General features: G+C 40.2%; 1 protein-coding gene across 1 annotated transcript in view; it reads left to right on the top strand.

Moving 5' to 3' along the window:
* The first annotated feature begins 9,258 nt into the window (after positions 1–9,258).
* The window catches only part of HELB (DNA helicase B), a 33,215-nt gene continuing 22,433 nt past the window's right edge, over positions 9,259–20,040 (top strand). Inside the window, exons 1-4 of the mRNA XM_020786016.3 lie at positions 9,259–9,669; positions 11,967–12,341; positions 15,707–15,897; positions 17,615–18,496. Coding sequence (XP_020641675.3) covers positions 9,480–9,669; positions 11,967–12,341; positions 15,707–15,897; positions 17,615–18,496 — 1,638 coding nt within the window. The 5' untranslated portion in view covers positions 9,259–9,479. The remainder of the gene's footprint in view (positions 9,670–11,966; positions 12,342–15,706; positions 15,898–17,614; positions 18,497–20,040) is intronic.

Raw genomic sequence — 20,040 nt, forward strand, 5'->3', positions numbered from 1 at the left:
GCAGCTGGGCAGATTTGTGTTTTAGGGCTATAATTCTTTGAAATTTCCAGGCAGCATAGCCAGAGACCAAATAATAGTTGAGATTTCTAATGTGTTCAGAAAGTAGCTACATAAAGGAACATGTCCTATTCAAAAATCAAGCCTTTCTTGATTAGCTGCGGGGTGTTGCAGGCATAACTTCTAGAAAATCTGGTGTTAGATTGAAAGCAATGCATGAGTCCAGGTAATCAGAGGTTCATGCAAAATCTGAGGTTTATATAGCTGGGTTCTTTAAGCTCAGCATAAGCCAGCTGGTAGGATATCTAAGTTGCAGGATTTGGCCTGTTGCTGTCACTGGAATGAGAAGCTTTCTTTCCAGGAGACCCCCTACTTCTGATTAAGTCTCTTCTCCCAAGGAGTCTTCACCTGAGGTGAAGCACTTCATCTAGGAACTCTAGTTCCACCTCCTCTGCTTCAATCCTCTGGTCACCCAAGTGTCCAGGTTTGGGCACAAAAATGTAATTACCTGTATCTGTTTTAAGTTTCTACACTCTTTGGAGTCAAGTGTGGAAAATCTGTGGTCTTCCAGTTGTTGGATCACAACTCCCATGATCCCTGCTGGCTGAGAGAGAGGAGAGTTGAAGTCCAACATCTGAAGTATCAGTTTCTCCAATCTGGATTTACCATATTTTTCTGTGTGTAAGACTATACTTTTGTCTACATTCTTTAAACGAAAAATTGAGGGTCGTCTTATATACAGAAGTAAGCTGAGGAGAAAAAAACAAGTGGAGGGGGAAACAGGGATCAAAGTGATCCTGCAGAGCTTTGATCCCCGCTTTCCCCTCCACTTGCTAAGCCTTAGCAAAAGGAAAGCAGGGATCAAAGTACTGCAGGATCGCTTTGATCCCTGCTTCTCCCTCTACTTGCTAAGTCCCATGGGGCTTAGCAAAAGGAGGGGGGAAGGATCAAAGCAATTCCATGGCTGTATAAGGGGGAAAGGGATCAAAATGATTGTGCAGTTGTGGAATTGCTTTGATCCCTTTCCCCCTCTTTTTGCTAAGCCATGCGGAGCTTAGCACAAAGGGAGAAAGCAGGGATCAAAGCCATCCTGCAACACTTTGATCCTTTTTGCCCTACATTTGCTAAGCCCCACTTAGATTTTTTAATTTTGGGTTAGAAAAGCGGGGATGTCTTATACATGGGGGCGTCTTATACACAGAAAAATATGGTAGGTTACAGTTGCACAGACCAAAGAATTAAAATATAAAGTTAATCTGACAAAGTCGAGAAACAGAGACTTCCCAGAAATACTGTTGGAAGTGCCCCCTCTCCCAGATTGTTTGCTTGTTTCCATGGTCTTTGTTGTTGATACAGTGGGGCCCGGATAGCGATGATAATCCATTCCGGAAAAATCATCGCTATGTGGATTCGTTGCTATACGGAACAAAAAAAGCCCATAGGAATGCACTAAAACACATTTAATGCATTCCTATGGGCATAAAACTCACAGTTATGTGAAAATCCTCCATACAGCCACCATTTTCACTGTCCGGTAAGCGAGGAACGGGTGCGAAAACACTGTGGGCAGCCATTTTTTTACCTGGCGGCCATTTTGGGACCACCGATCAGCTGTTCTAAAAACATCGCTATGCGAAAATCGGTAGGCGAAACAGCTTACCAATTGTCGTAAAGCGATGTTTTACCATTTAAAACATCACAATACGATCGCTTTTGCATCGCTATGCAGATTCGTCGTTAAACGAAGTGCTCGTTATGCGGGGCATCACTCTCTTCTTTCTCTTACCTCCAATCAAGCAACAAGCATGGGAGGCTCTTCCATGTGGAAGGAACTCAGTTTCCCCATTTTTATCTTTCTGACTGGGACTACAAAATGATAATTGGAATTAAAGAAACCATTTTTCCGACTATAATTGCTTCTAGAGTACTTTTATTATGTAAAGTGCTAGTCTGTGTGGAAAAGAACCCAAAGAGGTTGGGCATGTGCTGAGACTGATCTGAGTTTTCCACATGTTCTATCCTGTTGTTTTTTATACCTTATACTCTGCTAACTAAAAGGAATAATCAAAATTCTCCAATAAAAAATTTCATTACAGCCTAGCAAAAGGATACATTTAAATTAGACTTTTTAAAAAAGAAACATAAAATATTAATGAAGCATGAATAAGAAACAACTTCTATTAACTATAACAATGAGTTTATATTTCAGCAAATGTCTTTGTGTTTTACTGCTTTATTCCCTTTAGATCATTGCAGAGGACTTTCATTATGAAACTAAATAAACTGATATACAATTTTTTTTCATAAAGATTAATAGATCTCTGATTTTTTAATGCAGACTTCTACATACATATCAACACTTTCCAGAGAAAGCTTTAGCATCAATCTACCAGTGCCTATTTCCTATACATCAAGTAGCAGAGAGCATCAGAGTAATACACTGCAAAATGTGACATAAAAGGTCACACGTTTTACATGTATGTGATTTGAATCTAGAAACACAAGACAATGGCCATTCAAATTCTCCCTTCCTTGTTTGTTTTAATCAGATGCATATTTTTACTGTATTGAACCACATCTAGTATTAAACTGGGACAAATAACTTGATTGGAACATATCCTATTCCCTCCTTGTCCAGAGGTAGATGCATTTAGGCATATAGATTCAAACTTACAGAAACAGTGAGGAAAAAAATCTGTTTTAGATAAGCCAATTTTAGTTGGACTGAGGGATCAATACATAGAGGTTGATTCAGTTTGATTTAGAATTTTCTATATCACACTCGTTAGTTTTCAGTGCTGAAATCATTCTTCTTGTCCATACAGAAATTATTAATTATCCTGCTGCAGGAGTCAACAGTCGGTAAAATTTGGATAAGGATCATGTCCTGCCATCCTATTAACACTTCTTCCCTTCCCTTTATTTCACCTCTGCCTATTACTTCCCTCTCCTTCTTAAGAGAGACAGTGTGTGTATGCTCATGATAAGTTCCTGGTGATTCAGCCCCCTGTGTCCTTGTGCACCTGCAAGCACATGCATCTCTGATCCCACACTGCTCTGCCTCCCTTTTTAAGGCACTGCAACTGTGCTGCCAACTGCAGTTCTGAGTATGCTCACTGTTCAAGTGCATCAGCTGCCTTCATAGGATCAAGCAGTACTAGCAGCAGCAGCAACCCTGGGGGCAGGAGAGGGAAACAGGGAAGTGTCTTTGTCACGAACCTGTTTCATACACTCCCACACCAGTAGCCTTTGCCTGCTGCCTCTCCAGATTGGGGTGAGGGGTTCCTGTTGCAATCTCCTTCCAACTCTGTCCAGTCCAGCTTGTCTCTTTGCCCCTTTTTTCTAGTCTTTCTCTTGGACATTTTTGTGTACCCGCACTTCATATTTACTTTCTTTGCTATCTCCATCTAGTGTTCTTGGAGCATAGCACTTGATTATCTGGAACTTTGAAAGAATGAAGATTAAAGGCTTGGTTTTATTTATTTGTTTACATATTTACAAGTACATAAATGGCTTGGAATGCAACCTTTCAAAAATAGTGTAGAACAACGTAAAGCATAATATACACATCACACGAATACACGGACAATACAGTAGACACAATACAGAAATATACAACACACAAAGTAATATAAACGTTTACGTGATTCATGAAATAGGTGTTACATTGGCCTACATGGGAGAGGCTTGCATAAATAGGTGCCTACCGCTAAAAGCTGAAAGAGTATTTTGAAGGGCGTTCCACACAGTGGATGCCAAATACTGAATATTCTGCATGGAACAGCATGGTCTCTCTAGATGGCTGTAACAGAAGAAGTCAGTCCGCCAGGGAGCCTGCGCCCAAGTTGCTTAAGACTTTCTCAAGAAATAATAAAACTTTGTATTTAGGCTGCCACTGCAGAGGTATTACATGTTGTTGGTAGCCTGCCACATTTAGAAAGGTAGCCAAAGCATTGTGCACTAGCGGCAGCTCCTTGAGAGCAGCCCCACTCCGAGTGTATTGGAACAGTCCAGTGTTGAGGTTTCTAGTGCTTGGATAGCTGTAGCCAAGCTATGCCTGGTCAAGAACAGCTGCAACTGGTGTACTCGTCCAAATGAATAAAAGTATTTCTGAGCTATTAGAGTCACTAGTGCCTCCCTTGACAAAGATGGATCTTCAAGCTGCACATTTGATCTTCCAGAGGTAGTGCTACCTTATCTAGAACAGGTAGCTGACCTGTCTCCCAGATATGGAGACCATTTGCTCACATACTAATCTTGGCTGAACGGCATTCGCAGTTTGGAAATGCAATATTTAAATTCATCCATCAAAGGTGTCTTTCTGTGACAAAAATTTGAATATTTGGGCACATAAAATACTATGCTACTCAGCACTTACAATTACCACCAATTAATAAATATGATGCAATTTTAGCTGTCATTTTTGACATTCCCTTTAAGAGTTTTGTAGAGAAGATTAACCAATACTTCACCGATACTTCACTGTAATATATATTTGCAGCAAAAGTACAACATGACCTAGTATTTAAAGTTATTTCTAAACATCTGTGAGAGACTATATATTTCAAACAGATAAATGATCACAGCTGGAGCACTGCAGTAATTACGATGATCTTCATGAAAGATAATCATGAATCAATGTCATATTCAGATGTCTATATTAGTTTACCAGAGAGTGTTTGTTATTCAACTGTTTAATGATTAGCTCATGTTAGTACAGTGGTTGGGGACAGAGCTGTCAGTTATTATCCTGTATTGTACATATACCTGCTTACCCCTCTAATCCATGTATTAGTGACGTCTAGATTGGACTACTGCCATGTGCTGCGTTTGAGGCTGCCTTTCAGGGTTTGCGAATGCTGGATGCCCAGTTGAAAATATAATGACTGAAATGCTGACTGTTGCCGATTGCAAAGAAAAGTCATGAAAGATTGATGTTGCCTGTCTCTTATTCTGTGGTCTCCAATTCAGTGGTCTGACTTTGAGGCTTGTATGTGGCACGAAAGGGTATCTTGCATAAATTTAAGTATAGGTTTTGGATTACAGTTTCCAGCTGTAGGTCCCCTGATGCTCTTGGACTACCACTCCAGGATAGACCCTTCTGGCTAGGGCTTTTAGGAATCATTGTCCAAGAATATTGGGGACCTCAAACTTGGGAACCACTGCCATAGATTATCTGGATGTGACTCCTAATAGGTATAGACCAAAGCATCTCTTAAGTAGCACATGCAGCAGATGATTTTGAGTTCTCTGGCATTTTGTATGATTGGCACAAGCAGGGATTATTTAGGTCTAAAAAGGTGACATGAAACATAAATGGATAAAACAGGTAGAACTGATGGGGAAATAAGAAATCAGCTCAGGTACTTTTTGTATGGTGTCTGTGAAATTAAACAAGCATTTTGGAATGCATGCCTTCTCCTCGCACACTAACATAAATTCACCAACTTCTAACTCTACGGCTACAGGATTTATTTTCTGTATCAGCCCCTAAACTATCATTCCAGAAGATTATTTTGAGAGGCCTTTCCCGTGATGATGATGATGAGCCAATATAAGTGTCAGCAGGATGAGCCATGCACCCATCTTACCAGTACATCTGAGATAAAGCAATTCTCTTGAATTTATGAGATCGAAATCTTATTTCCCATAAATTAAAGAATGACTTAATTTACTGTTATCTCAAGTTTACGCATTATCCTCTCGTAAATGAATGACTCACCATTTCCTCATTTTCTAGCTTTGAATTTCATGTGCTGATGAAATGAATGCTAATGCTGAGGTTAACTTGTGATCTTAAATGTCTGAAACATATGAAATGTAAGAAAATGGTTCCTGAAAATTTACTTTACACATGCCGCATGTTTGGCTTTTTTGTGATGACTTCAGTCATTTGCAATGTACATTGTGTCTCTTGCTTTCCAGCTCAGGAATTCCACGATACTCCAGCATAATATTCTACTCTTGTTGTAACATCTATATTAAGATCAAATGGGCTGTGGCTTGGATGTTATTTGACCATCCGAGCAGTTTGTGAAGCAGCTGACTATTTTTCCCTCCTGAAGGATTATTGGATAAAGTATGCATACAAAGGAAGTCATTAGTCTAAAACAAGGGATGGCAAGATGAACTGAGGTCTAATGGAGACTTTCTGTTTCAATATGACCTACACTGACAAGAGATATTTACCCAGTGCCATCAGAGCACAAATTAAGAGGCTTTCTTGCTGGCTGCTCCCAGGCTGTGGGGCTCTGTGTTAGGAGAAGCTAGGCTGCCTCTCTCCAAGCTATCCTTTGACTAGCAAGGAAAGCCCTTTTTATTCAGGTTTACTTTTGACAACTGACTGGTGGCTGAAAAAGAGAATTTTAATGGATTTGGTGCTGCATGCAGAAAAGCCAGTGAAGTTTAGTGGATGGAATGCGGGCCTACTCAGGATTCAAATTTCCACCTGCCCATAGAAACTCATGGGTGTTTATGTGGCAAAGGTAAAACCACTTCCTTAAATCTATCACATATCTTAGAAAACCTACAAGGATTAACATAAGTCAGTACTGGTTTGATGACATTGAATACACATAGAACATGGTGTAAGGATAAATCTATAAATTGTTTTTAAAATCATTAGAGTTTTATCAGTATAATTATTCAATTGTGTTCCAGTATTATGTTTTTTTTAGCTGTACCTGCTTTTGTGTGTTTTTATCCAACTGCCTCAAGCCTGAATTTAGGGAGAAACACAGAATACAAATAGAATAAACAACAACAACATGCAAACACACAGAGATATATAACATTCAACGACAGTGGTGCCTTGACTGACGAACGCCCTGACCTGCGAACAGTTTGGGTTACGAACAGCTCCGGCCACAAAATTTTGCTTTGACTGGCGGCCGAAGCTTTGACTAACGAACAGAAACAGGCAGGGAAAAGGGGCGGGAAATTTAAAAAAAACCTAACCCCCTGGTGGCGAAGAGGCTGCTTCTTTGTAGCTCTTTCGCCCCAATGGTTAGGGAAAGGGAGGCTCAGCCTCCCGGGCTTCTGGCGCCGCCGCCATGGGAGACCTCCTGGGGGGCCTCGCCACCACCGATCGCCACCTTCAGAGGCTTCCCAGGGCTTCCCCCGCCACCATGGGAGAACTCCCAGGGGCCCACCACCACCGCTGATCACCCCCTTCAGATTTTCCCGGAGGGGTAGATCGGGCGTACCAGGGGAAGCCCTCCCCTGGTAGGCCCAGTCTACCCCCCGGGAAAGCCTGAAAGCGACTATTGGCAGTGGACCCCCAGGAGGCCTCCAAAGGCAGTGATCGGCACCCATAGCGGCGGGGAAGCCCTGGCCTGGCAGCAGCAGCGGAGGTAAGGTGCTGCTTTTTGCTTTTTTTAAAACTAATTTTTTAAAATATTTTGAAGGGTGGGATTGGGCTGGTGGGGTTATGTTTCTGTTTATTTTGGGATTTGTTTTGCTTTTTTGCAGCCCCAGGGGCTTGCAGTGTTTTATTTTTTAGGTTTTTTTTTTTCCGACCGGAACGGATTAATTGGTTTTCAATGCATTCCTATGGGAAATGATGCTTTGACGTAATAAACGCTTTGACTTACGGTCACCGTTCCAATACGGATTAAGTTCGTAAGTCAAGGCACCACTGTATTGGAAAAAGAACTGGCACACATCACACAAGACTCATTTGCAGCTAACAGCACACATGGCAACATTGCATGCTATTTCCCATTACACTGGGTAGCCAGTACTGTCCACTGTGGGTGAAAATACCTTTTGGGCTGTAGTCTGCAAAAGCCTATGCTGAATAAGATCCATTATTCTTTAAGGTGTCACATATCTCCTAGTCATTTCTGTGGCAACAAATTGACATGGCAATTTTCATGCAACTTCCTTCAGTAGGAGAAATCAAAATAAAAGTCTCTTTGTTCATCAGAGGTGTGTTTCCAGAAATTCTCCCCAAATCCCAAGTATCCTAAGTATCTTGGCCAGTCACTATTACTATTTGGAATGTCCACAAATATTCTGATTGCTAAACCTTAGCACATAAAGCAAGGAAGCACACAACAATAGTTTTCAGTGACTTTTGATGGCTGTGGAAGATTAATTTGACTGTCAATAATTCTCACAAGCATAAGAACAACATGAAGCAAAAAGAAAAAATTGAGTAGAAGAGGTCAATGAGAGAGAGGGAGAGAGAGAGACTAATGCATGGGTTGCCCCTAAGAAACATAGTACATACTGTAGAAGAAAACATTTGGGGATAAAGCCACAGTTCTGGGGGTAGGGGGAGGCCTATGTATATTTGGGGAAAAATTTGACAGAAAGGTACCCCCCAACACAAAAAAATCCAAGACCCCAGTCTAAATATGGGATAAGTTATGGTCATGGGTCATAGAAAAAGTGGGTAATTGAAAACCTCACTGCATTTGATACAAGGATGTAGTTAATATAAGCTAACTTTAACTATTTGCTGAAAAATGTCCTCATGAATCAATCCAGATAAGGGGAAAACCAACATGCAGAATAACAGCTTGTTGTCATAGCAAAGGAATCTGCCGGGATCCTTCACCATGTCACACACCATGTTGAGCTGCATTGGACAACAAAGATCTCAATAACAACCAAATGTCAGTGAATGGCTATTAGATCAAGTTCTTAACCTATTTGTTACTTGCACTAGTCAAAACTATTAAGGACTATGTGACATTTCAGAACTCTAAGACACATTCACTCCAAAGCCCCACTTACAGCATAATTATATGTCTGCAGGAAGATCAGAAGGAAGTCTCATTGCCTCCCATACAACTTACTTAATGAAGAATGTGTTTAGAATTACTCTGTTGACATAACAGCTGTTTTCAAATGCTGTATCTGGAGGGTTGTCACACAGAAGATTGAAGAGACTCAGTGTGCTGTCTAACAGGGTGGGATCAATAGGTGTGTGTGGGGGGGTAAATAGAGTTTGTTCTTCTGCATTGAGGCTTCTGGTTTTTCAATTTTCGTTAGCTGATCAGGTCAATATGTGACTGTAAATTAGAATCAAGAGAAGAGCAGAAAATTGCTTTGTTTTCTGAGAAGCTTGCTTAAGGAACCGGGATGCAGAAACTGGAAAGTCATTCACAACCTCCAACAACATGCCAGTTGACTGCTCTTGATGCTACATTTCCGATCTTGCTTTATTTGTCCGTCTGGCATTTAGCATAGTACAGTATTGCTACGCTGATCGCGCGGTGGAGGGGTGGGAAAGGGAAGTCCGGATAGTGAGCAAGAGTATTCTGTGCGTGTGCTTGTGTGTGTGTATCACAAACGGCAATATTTCAAAACCGGAAGTTGCCTGTAGTAGGATAATCCTGTTTTGCTACTTGCCAGCAGCTGGGCGGAAAACAAGTCAGCGAGGAAGACACCCCCTCTTTCCTCCTCCTGCCTTTGCTGGCTGTCCGGAGGCGCCAGAGCCGTTCTGCGCGGGAATTCCGAAAAAAGGAGAAGCCATGGCCCAGCAGCCCAGCCGCGCGGGAGGCAGGCGACCTTTCGAGCTCTGGGGCTCGTTGCTGCCGCTGAAAAGAGAAGGCGCTGCTGCTAAGGAAGAGGAGGACGACGACGAGGACGACGACGACCCCGAGCCTTTGGACATCACCTCCGAGGACTCGGGCCAGGGCGTGCGCCCGCGGCGCAAGGCCGGTAAGGACGGGAGCCGCCCCTCCCCCAGTTGCGCAGCGGTGTTCGTGCTTTTCGCCTTGCCTCTGCAGCGGCTGCTGGGCGCCTCAGCCCCTCAGTCTCAGGATGCTCCCATTTGCCCGCCAGGCATGCCTAGTCCTTACCTCTGCTATTTGCGATTTAAAATGCCCTGTTGCTAGCCAGGCTTGTCCACTCTCCCAACAGACAGACGGGCGGGAGAGTAGGCCTTTTCCATTTAGGGTGAAGCACACTGGTTAGCTTCGGGCTGGTTCAGGCTTAAAGTGCTTTTTCCTGAGTTGTGGGGGGGGGGGGGGAGAGCGTTCACTTTTTGGAAGCTCCAGATCCTTTCCTTCCTCCCAGAGAGGTTGCGCCCTACCCGAATTCAACCCTTGAGGAAAGTTGCTGTTTTGAGCTACAGTTTCCAGAGTTATATGTGAGCTGGAAGACTCTGGGAATTATAAATGTATACTGTATAAAACAACAACGTGCAATTAAAAAAAAGACTCAGGGAATTATAAATGTATACTGTATAAAACAACAATGTGCCATTAAAAAAACATATCGTAAGTACAGCAATCTAGTTTTTCTTTAGAACGCAGCTACAAATATAGCCTTAATAAGGGAAGTAGTTGTTTTAAGTGAATTCCAAAGAGGGCTTCTTTGTGTCAAAAGATGAGTCACACATTTAGAAACAAATAAACCAAACAGATTAGCGGTGTTAGAGATGAGACAGCCAGTTGTTAAAGCAGAGGAGCGTTCCCTCCAGCCACTATTTGGTTTATTTATTTTTCTTTCCATTTTGAACAATTGATTATTGATGTTGTATATTTGCGTTGTATTTGAATTGTTTTGTTTTTAAGTGTTGTTAGCCACCCAGAGTGGTCAATTGACCAGATGGGTGGGATATAAATGAATAAATAAATAAATAAATAAATGAATAAATAAATAAACAAATAAGAGTCATGAGTTTCAGTGTGGCAACCATGTTAGTCTGTTTCAGCAGGTATAGCAACAATAAAAGGAAAAGAAAATTGTGGCACTTTAAAGGCTAATGAATTTATTTCAGTGTGACTTTTTGTGGGTTTTAATCTACTTCCTCAGGCACACTGACATAATAGTTAAACTACAGGTTTTTATACACAGAATTCATGGTGAAGGGAAAGTGAAGGGTTGGGACCCATTGAGGTAGGAAAAACATGGTAACAGTCACATTGGTAACAAGAGGATAATTACCAAGGTGTTCTGCATGTCTTAGATTCAAATAAATAGGCTGTCCAAACCACTCATCAAGTAATTTAAATGATAATTTATGTATTTTCAAAGGTGCTACCACCTTAAGTTTCTTTGCAAAGACCACATTGTTTCTAAAAGATACTTGCTATGCCGTTCATTTTTATCAGCATGGAATTTAGCGAAAGCTTGGAAGGGTTTTATTAAAAGTTTTACTTGTTTTTACATGTGTTCAGTTTTTTATGGATTTGGATTGCAACCATATTCTTGCTTTCTTGGGAGTTAAGCCCATTAGAACACAATGGGATTAACTACTTAGATAATTCACTGCATTTAGTACCTGGCCATAGAGAGGTTGGGAGTGCAGTTCCGCACTGTGCTTTGTAGAAGAGCCAATCTGTGTAGCCAGAACATGAGAATTGTAAACATCTCTAGCTTAATTATGAGGAAAAGCCTGCTTCAATCAGTTTGTTCTCTTTAAATTTCTTACAGGGTCTGTGATTAGGGTGCAATTTATTTATTTATTTATTCATTCATTCATTCATTCATTCATTCATTCATTCATTCATTCGTTTACTTATTTATTTAATATGCCACCCACACTACCCAAAGGTCTCTGGGTGGCTTAAAACATTTAAAATACAATAAAAATTCATAACAATTAAAATACAATTAATATATATATACAGTATATAAATTGCCATCGGACCCACAGCTAATATTATTTCAATTAAAAGGCTTCTGGAACAGGAAGGTTTTGACCTGGCACCGAAATGTCATCAGTGTCGGCGCCAGACGAATCTCAGTTGGGAGTGCATTCCATAGTCTGGGGGCAGCTGCCGAAAAGGCCCTTTGTCTACAAGCCGTCCCTCTTACCTCCTTAAGGGACGGCTCTTTCAAAAGGACCCCCTGGCTAGATCTTAACTGCTGGGTAGGTTCATATGGAAGGAGGCGGTCCTTTAGGTATCCGATTGTGATCTTAACCTTTCAAAAAAATTAAAACTTCATTTGATTAAAAAATCAAAATATATAGATATAGTATTAACATTTTCCCTTTTAAATTATTACAGTTGTAATAAAGGAATTAAACACCGAGAAGGAGTACGAAGTGGTTGGACGGTTTCCATTTGTTGATCCTTGGTGGAAAGTAAATATTAAAGTTAAAAGATCTGGATCAAAGTACTTTATGCAAGGTTATCCATCTTATTATCTACAGATCGATACAGAGGAAAATCAAAAAGCAATTATTTCACTCTTATTTAAAGCATGCACTGTTCCAGATCCATTTCGAGATGAATTTTTTAAGTGGCTTCCTGAAGGATCTTCTCTAAACTTAACAAATCTTGAAGAAAAATTGGAAGAATTTAAGGAGTCAAAATGTAGAGAAAAACAAAGATCTGCAGATACCAAAATCTTTGACATTTTTTATTATATCAAGTATTCAGGTAAATATAACCATGTACTGTATAACTAATTGTTTGCTTATTGTGGTGGCGGCTAAGCCAGTTCTTAATTCAGTTAAATAGAAATCAAAGTTAAAGCAGATATAAGGTGTTTGTCCAATGTTAGCAAATAATTCAGTCTTAGAGTTTGATATGAATGGGGAGGTTTCTTATGTGAAGCAAGAGTATGTTGTTGTTATTTAGTTGTTAAGTTGTGTTGGACTCTTTGTGACTCCATGGACCAGAGCACACCAGGCCCTCCTGTCTTCCGCTGCCTCCCGGAGTTGGGTCAAATTCATGTTGGTAGCTTTGATGACACTGTCCAGCCATCTCATTCTCTGTCGTCCCTTCTCCTCTTGCCTTAACACTTTCCCAACATCAGGGTGTTTTCGAGGGAGTCTTCTCTTCTCATGAGATGGCCAAAGTATTGGAGCCTCAGCTTCAGGATCTGTCCTTCCAGTGAGCACTCAGGGTTGATTTCCTTTAGAATGGATAGGTTTGTTCTTGCAGTCCCAGGGGACTCTCAAGAGTCTCCCCCAGCACCACAGTTCAAAAGCATTGATTCCTTGGCAGTCAGCCTTCTTTATGGTCCAGCTCTCACTTCCATACATTACTGCTGGAAAAACCATAGCTTTGACTATACAGACCTTTATTGGCAAGGTCATGTCTCTGCTTTTTGAGATGCTGTCTAGGTTTGTCATCACTTTCATTCCGAGAAGCAGGCGTCTTTTAATTTTGTGGCTGCTGTCACTGTCTGCAGTGATCATGGAGCCCAAGAAAGTAAAATCTGTCACTGCCTCCATATCTTCCCCTTCTATTTCCTAGGAGGTGATGAGACCAGTTTTGATGTTGAGCTTCAGGCCATTTTTTGCACTCCTTTTTCGCCCTCATTAAGAGGTTCTTAAATTCCTCCTCACTTTCTGCCATCAGAGTGGTATCGTCTCCATATCTGAGGTCGTTGATATTTCTTCTAGCAATCTTAATTCCTGATTGGGATTCCTCCAGTCCAGCCTTTTGCATGATGTAGTGCATATAAGTTAAATAAGCAGGGAGACAATATACAGCCTTGTCGTACTTCTTTCCCAATTTCGAACCAATCAGTTGTTCCATATCCAGTTCTAACTGTTGCTTCCTGTTCCCCATATAGCTTTCTCAGGAGATAGATAAGGTGGTCAGGCACTTGCATTTCTTTCAGAACTTGCCATAGTTTGCTGTGCTCCACACAGTCAAAGGCTTTTGCATAGTCAATGAAGCAGAAGTAGATCTTTTTCTGGAACTCTCTGGCTTTCTCCATAATCCAGTGCATGTTAGCAATTTGGTCTCGAGTTCCTCTGCCGCTTCAAAATCCAGCTTGTACTTCTGGGAATTCTTGATCCACATACTTCTGAAACCAACCTGGGGGATTTTGAGCATAACCTTGCTAGCGTGTGAAATGAGAGTGCAATTGTGCGGTAGTTGGAGCATTCTTTGGCACTGCCCTTCTTTGGGATTGGGATGTAGACTGATCTTTTCCAATCCTCTGGCCACTGCTGAGTTTTCCAAACTTGCTGGCATATTGAGTGTAGCACCTTAACAGTGTCATCCTTTAAAATTTTGAATAGTTTGACTGGTATGCCATCACCTCTACTGGCCTTATTGTTAGCCAGGCTTTCTAAGGCCCACTTGACTTCACTCCCCAGGATGTCTCATTCCAGGTCAGCAACCACACTATCTGGGTTGTCCAGGACATCCAGATCTTTCTGATATAATTCCTCTGTGTACTTTTGCCACCTCTTCTTGATGTCTTCTGCTTCTGTTAGGTCCCTACCATTTTTGTCCTTTATCATGTCCATCTTTGGGCAAAATGTTCCTTTGATATCTCCAATTTTCTTGAACAGAACTCTGGTTTTACCCTTTCTATTATTTTCCTCTATTTCTTTGCACTGTTCATTTAGAAGGCCCTCTTGTCTCTCCAAGAGTATATGTTGAGTCAGAAGCCACAAATTGGCTGTTACTGATTTAGATTAAAGAGAAATAACCTTAGATTTAAGAGAAGATAGTTCTAAACAATGAAGTTATGGTGTTCCAGATCTGACTTGGTAATTGTAGCAGGTACAGCTTCAAGGCAGGAGTAGATAAACCAGAGGGAATATCTCAGGGATGCTTTATTCAGGAATAACAGGAAAAATTTTCAGAGAACAGAGGAGTTTTGAAGAGAGCTGTTATAATTAATTTTATTATTTAAAATATTTTACTGACTAATAAAAGGACCCAAGTGAAAGAAAATATTTAAAGTTGAAAACAGTGAGTATACAATGGTGGTTAACATCTTTACAAGACAATATTTGAAGTCAAGAACAAAGGATAAAGAAGCATCTTACATCATTAAAAGTCAACATTAAAGCTAAGAAAAATAAGTATACAGTAAAAAAAACAGTGCTACTCTGAGAAATAGAAAAAAGAAAGATGGAAACCATAAGTAGTACTAAAAACCTTCCATTTGCGTTTAGGCATAATCCAGCTTGTTTCATTCTTCACATTTCTGTAGATCCTGGGTATTGAATGGCACCATAGCTTTTGATGGGGGTCTGGGATAAACCATTTTTACCACACTGTTCCTTTGTGAAACTAGGCCTTGACAGGATGGTCATGTCTGTTCACCAGAAATTCCCCTAAAGCTTTCAGGAATGACTCAGATTGTAGTTGTCCCTGGGAGTGGACCATTTGAAGTGGTCCCCAATCCTGTAGGGGTAAATTGACTGGTCATAAATAACCATAGCTTCCTAAGCTATATTTTTGGAGCAGTGTTTGCAGAATTTAAAGCAAACTGGTATCTGGGAACATGGCTTGAATTTGGTTTCAGATTCTTGTTTGCTCCAAACCATGATATTCCACTTTGAAATGTAATGGGAAAGTATGATTAATTAACGATGAAAGGACCAGGCAGTACAAGAATGGAATGTGCAGGCAAGCAGTTCCCACATAACATGGCACTAGAAGCCAGGAACCAAAGGAGAAAATGGCCTTCCTTTTTCACAGAGAGAAGCAGATGGGAATATTTCTGCTTTCTCAGTCTTAAATCTTTGCAAACTACCACAAAGTAAGAAACGGATGAATAAAAGTGGGTGGCTTTGGGGTTTCACTAGAATGTATTTCTCATTCAATTATATACTAACAAAAAGTATTTCTGTGTCATTCAACAAATGGGTTATTTGTTGGCTTTCAATAATCATAAAAACACTAAAATTCAGTTTCAAGCCACTGCTTAATGTAAATTGGAATAGCTTATGGGTGGTAGGAATTGATTTTTCTATCTAGCTCTTATTTGTTAAAAATGTAGCTGGCGTAATTATCTCTGTTCTATAAATAGATTTTTGTTGTTCTTGTAGATGCAGGGAAAGCTGTGCTGGCAGCGTTGTCCTATCCTATTATATTGGAATTCTTGCCGAAACTTCTGCCACGCAATGTTTTTGCTTGCATTGAATGGTTTGAGTACAACACAGTCAAATGTGAAGGTGACAGATTGACAAGATTGGATAAAATCTTAAAGGAAGAGCCATGGAAACTTGGATTTAACCCAGTAAGAAAATAGATATGTTTCAGTGGTTCGTGTCTTAATTGAATGCAGAACTGAGAAGTATAAAGATACAAAATATGTTCTATTTTACATATTTCTGATCACAGTCCTTGTATAATTTTTTAAAAATTCTTGTATTTAAAAAAAAAATAGAATTAACAAATGCTGCTGTATTGTAGAGAAGAAACAGTATTTTATCTCATTACATAGATTCTTCATTCATATGAAGAGGCTAACTTTTTTGGTGTCTGATAAATTAATAAAGCACTGGCTGTAATCCTGTTGTCATAACTTACATTGAATAAGACTGATGATGTCATTGATAGTGGTAATTTTTTTGGTAATTAAACATTTCCAACTTCTGTCCCCAAACTCCCTTGTAATCCCTTTCATTGACAGGAAGTTATGGAACTTGCAGGATGGGAGAGGGATGTCTTTAATCACTGAAAATAGCCACCACTAGTAAAGTTATCCCAATAGTGGTGGTTTTTGGTAATTCAAGACTTCCCTTATCATCCTACAATTTCCACAGGAATCCTGATGATGAAAGGAATTACATGGGAGCCTCTAGACAGAGTTGGAAAGTTTCAGTTTCCAAAAAATTGCTGCTAGTGCTGATGTCATTGCCTTATGCAGTGTAAGTTACTGCAACAGGATTTCAGCAATGGAATTTCAATAGAAAAAACAGTGGATGCAAATTTAGTCTTTAGCCATTATGTTTCTCCCATGTTTATACTTTTAAGCCAGTACAAAGGGTATGTTTCCAGACTTTAGTCTGCCCAGAGGGCAGTGTTTCACTGAGTCTGCACTCTCCATCATGCAAATCAGTGTGCCTTCAAAAACAGTGACCATTCCACCTAGCCAGATTTCTGGACTTTTAAATATTCACTCCATGGAGTTTTTTCTCTCTAAACCTGAAAAATTCTGGCAAACTAAAAAAATTATCATGTTTGTAGTATTGCAGTGATCCAATAAAGCTATTGCTCAATGTAGAAGTTCATTTTTTACTCAGTCGGTTTTATCATTGATCACTGTTGTTTCTGCTCCAACACAAAACTAAGATAATCTCTGACATTGTTGTAGTGGAAGCACAGTACCCATATCTTGATATCAGTACTCAATACTGTGCTGAAAGTATACTGAGTCATTTTGGTTTTTAACCTGTTTAATTCCTTTATGAGAAATCTTGGGTGAATTCAGCTGTATTCCTATGCTCAACTGCAGTGAATACAAGTGAAGATGTATGACTGCTGTCTTAATGCTCTAATGCAGTGGTCCCCAACCATAGGCCTCCAGATGTTCTTGAACGACAACTCCCAGAAGCCTTCACCACCACCTCTTCTGGCCAGGATTTCTGGGAGTTGAAGTCCAAGAACATCTGGAGGCCCAAGGTTGGGGACCACTGCTCTAATGCAGTGGTTCCTGGTCTTGGATAACCCAGGTGTTTTTGGACTGCAACTCCCAGAAACTCCAGCCAGCATACCTGAAGGTTTCTGGGTGTTGCAGTCCAAGAACACCTGGGTTCCCCAAGGTTGGGAACCAATGAATAGATTGTCTAATAGGATTTCTGAAGTTCTTTTTAGTGTTTTGATGTGTTTGCTTCATTTCAGAAGTAGATCACTAATGCTGCTTAGGTAAAGGCTAGTTGCCTGCTCTTTAGTTTTTTTATAACCTCTTGATAAATACTGCCAAAGCAACAGATTTTTGCTTTCTCTAAAAGATCATGTACAGAGAATTTGGCGTCTACCTTGCTGAGGCACCTTTGAAGAATTTATGTGAGTGCAAACACCTCTTTCAGAAAATTCCTGAGTTGCAGAAGAATGCATTAATAGTATATGAGAAACTGAAACAGAGTTGTAGAAATGATGGACATACATATGAAGAACAAGATGAGTTGACACGCATGGTATCAAAGAAGATGTCTGTAGACCAGGCCTGGAAAGCACTTAGGTTTATGAAAGATGAGGAGATAGTGATAATGGAGAAAGAGCGTGTGTTCCCTGCCATTTTGTACAAATTTGAAAAGCAGATTGCAGATGTTGTGTGTCACCTCACAGAGAATCCTCCATGGCATTTGCACGTTGATGTGAAAAAGATTTTTAATGGTGGTTCATCTATTAACAAGACAAGGGACTCGAAGGTTGAGAGTAAAATAAATGATGAGGTGTTGTTCTGTGAAATGGATCAGAAGGAATCCAGCAATACTTGGAACGAAAACTGTAGCAGTGATTTGGATTCTGAGGAGGAAACTGAAAGGGAAGAATCAACATGTAAAGCAGAGGCAGATCCTGATCAAGAGAGTGCTGTACAATTGGTCTGTTCTAATCCAGTGACAATCATAAGTGGCAAAGGTGGTTGTGGAAAAACAACAGTGATTAGCAGCCTCTTCCATTACCTAATGCAGACAGAAAAAGAAGAAGTTGCAAATGCTTGCAATGATTTTGAAGCTGACCTGGATGCATCTGAAGAATGGAATACTTTCCGCCATTCATCTAATCTGAATAGAAACGACTCTATAAATGTCTTATTTACTGCACCTACAGGAAAGGCAGCTGCTCTTTTGAGTAAGAAAACAAAACAACCTGCTTATACTCTTCACCAGGTATGATTTTTTTTAAAAAAAACCTTTTTAGTCATCTGATAGAGCAGTGGTATAATTGTCACTTTACACATATGCAAAATGTATTCTCAAAATGTATTCTCAAAATGAGAAGATTCTCATATGAAAATCTTCTGTTTTTGAATATCAGTGATCCAGACCTCTGTTGGTTATTACTACTGAGTTGATGGTGCAGGTGTGTTATTGTGCAGGAGAACAACTCAGCGTTCTACAAGGCAATTCTAAAAATGGATGCAAACTAAACAAAAAAAAATATAACTTTGAAACTGGACTTCAGATCAGTACCAAATTGGCATCAGTGTAGCAAACAGCCTGTTCTTTCTGTGTACCAAATTTGGGGAATGTATTTGCGAAGGCTTTCACGGCCGGGATCTAATGGTTGTTGTGGGTTTTTCCTCTGAAGATGCCGGCCACAGAGACTGGCAAAACATTAGGAGGAAGAACAACCTTCAGAACACTGCCAAAGAGCCTGAAAAACCTACAACAACCAAATTTGGGAAAGTTTGCGTAAAGGATTTTCACATTACAATTTCTTAAAAATATTGCCTTTTATCTCCAGAGAATTAGCATACTGTACAATTTTATAAGGACCATTCAAAATATTTGTGCATTACAAAAGCATAGAGCAGTTGTGTTTGTCCTACCACTGATTGCTTTTAGTAAACATTCTGTCAGGATTCATGAGATCAGGCTCCTGACATTAGTATTCAAAGGAGAATTCAGCTCCAGGTCTGGGGCAATCTGAACATTTGACCCTGTCAGTCAAGAAAAATAATCTGTCTCTTCGGGGGGGGGGGAGAGAACATTTTAACTCCTTCTTAGCCAAACAGGGATTCATATTTACAAAGGGATTCTGTGTCTGGTTGTAACATATTTCTAAAAATATTTTTAGAAGAATAGAGAACAAATATTCCCAAGCTCACTCATTTAAGCTGTGATATTTACATAACTAGTGATAAGGTTTGTATCAGTCCCTGCACTCTTAAGGTGAAAAGAGCATAAATGCAATAGTCACTGGAACATTATAGCTTCTCACCTTTCTGTTACACTTCTATTGTGTTGTTCTTTTGTTGGCTTGAGTTTTGATCAGAGCAATATTTTGGCATCAGGTTTTCCAGAAAGACAACATATTTTAAAGAAGATAATAAACTGATGGAAAGCAAAACATGCTAGAATCAAGTTTTTATTTCTGTAATTTTCAGCCCCCACCTATCAAGCTCTATGCCAGCATTTCCTGAGGAAGAGGCAGGATGTGGACAATGCTGCCCAAAGTTGAAGTGTCTGCCTTCAGGAAGTGGCCTGCAGTGTTCCCCCCCCCCTGCGTGGTTCTGATATTTTTCTGGAAGTTCTAGTGGAGAGGAGCACCTGTAGTTAGGTGGCGCTCCCTGCTTCTAAGTGCCTGCAGACAGCGGCACAGAGTGGTGCAGTCCACTCAGTCTAAGAAAAGGGTGGACTGTCACCTGCAGGAAGTTGCTATCATAGTATTTCCCAAGAGAAAGAAGGTAGACAGTGTGCGGTATTTGATA

The sequence above is a fragment of the Pogona vitticeps genome, chromosome 5 (genome assembly GCF_051106095.1).
Source record: "Pogona vitticeps strain Pit_001003342236 chromosome 5, PviZW2.1, whole genome shotgun sequence".
NCBI classification, from domain to species: domain Eukaryota; kingdom Metazoa; phylum Chordata; class Lepidosauria; order Squamata; family Agamidae; genus Pogona; species Pogona vitticeps.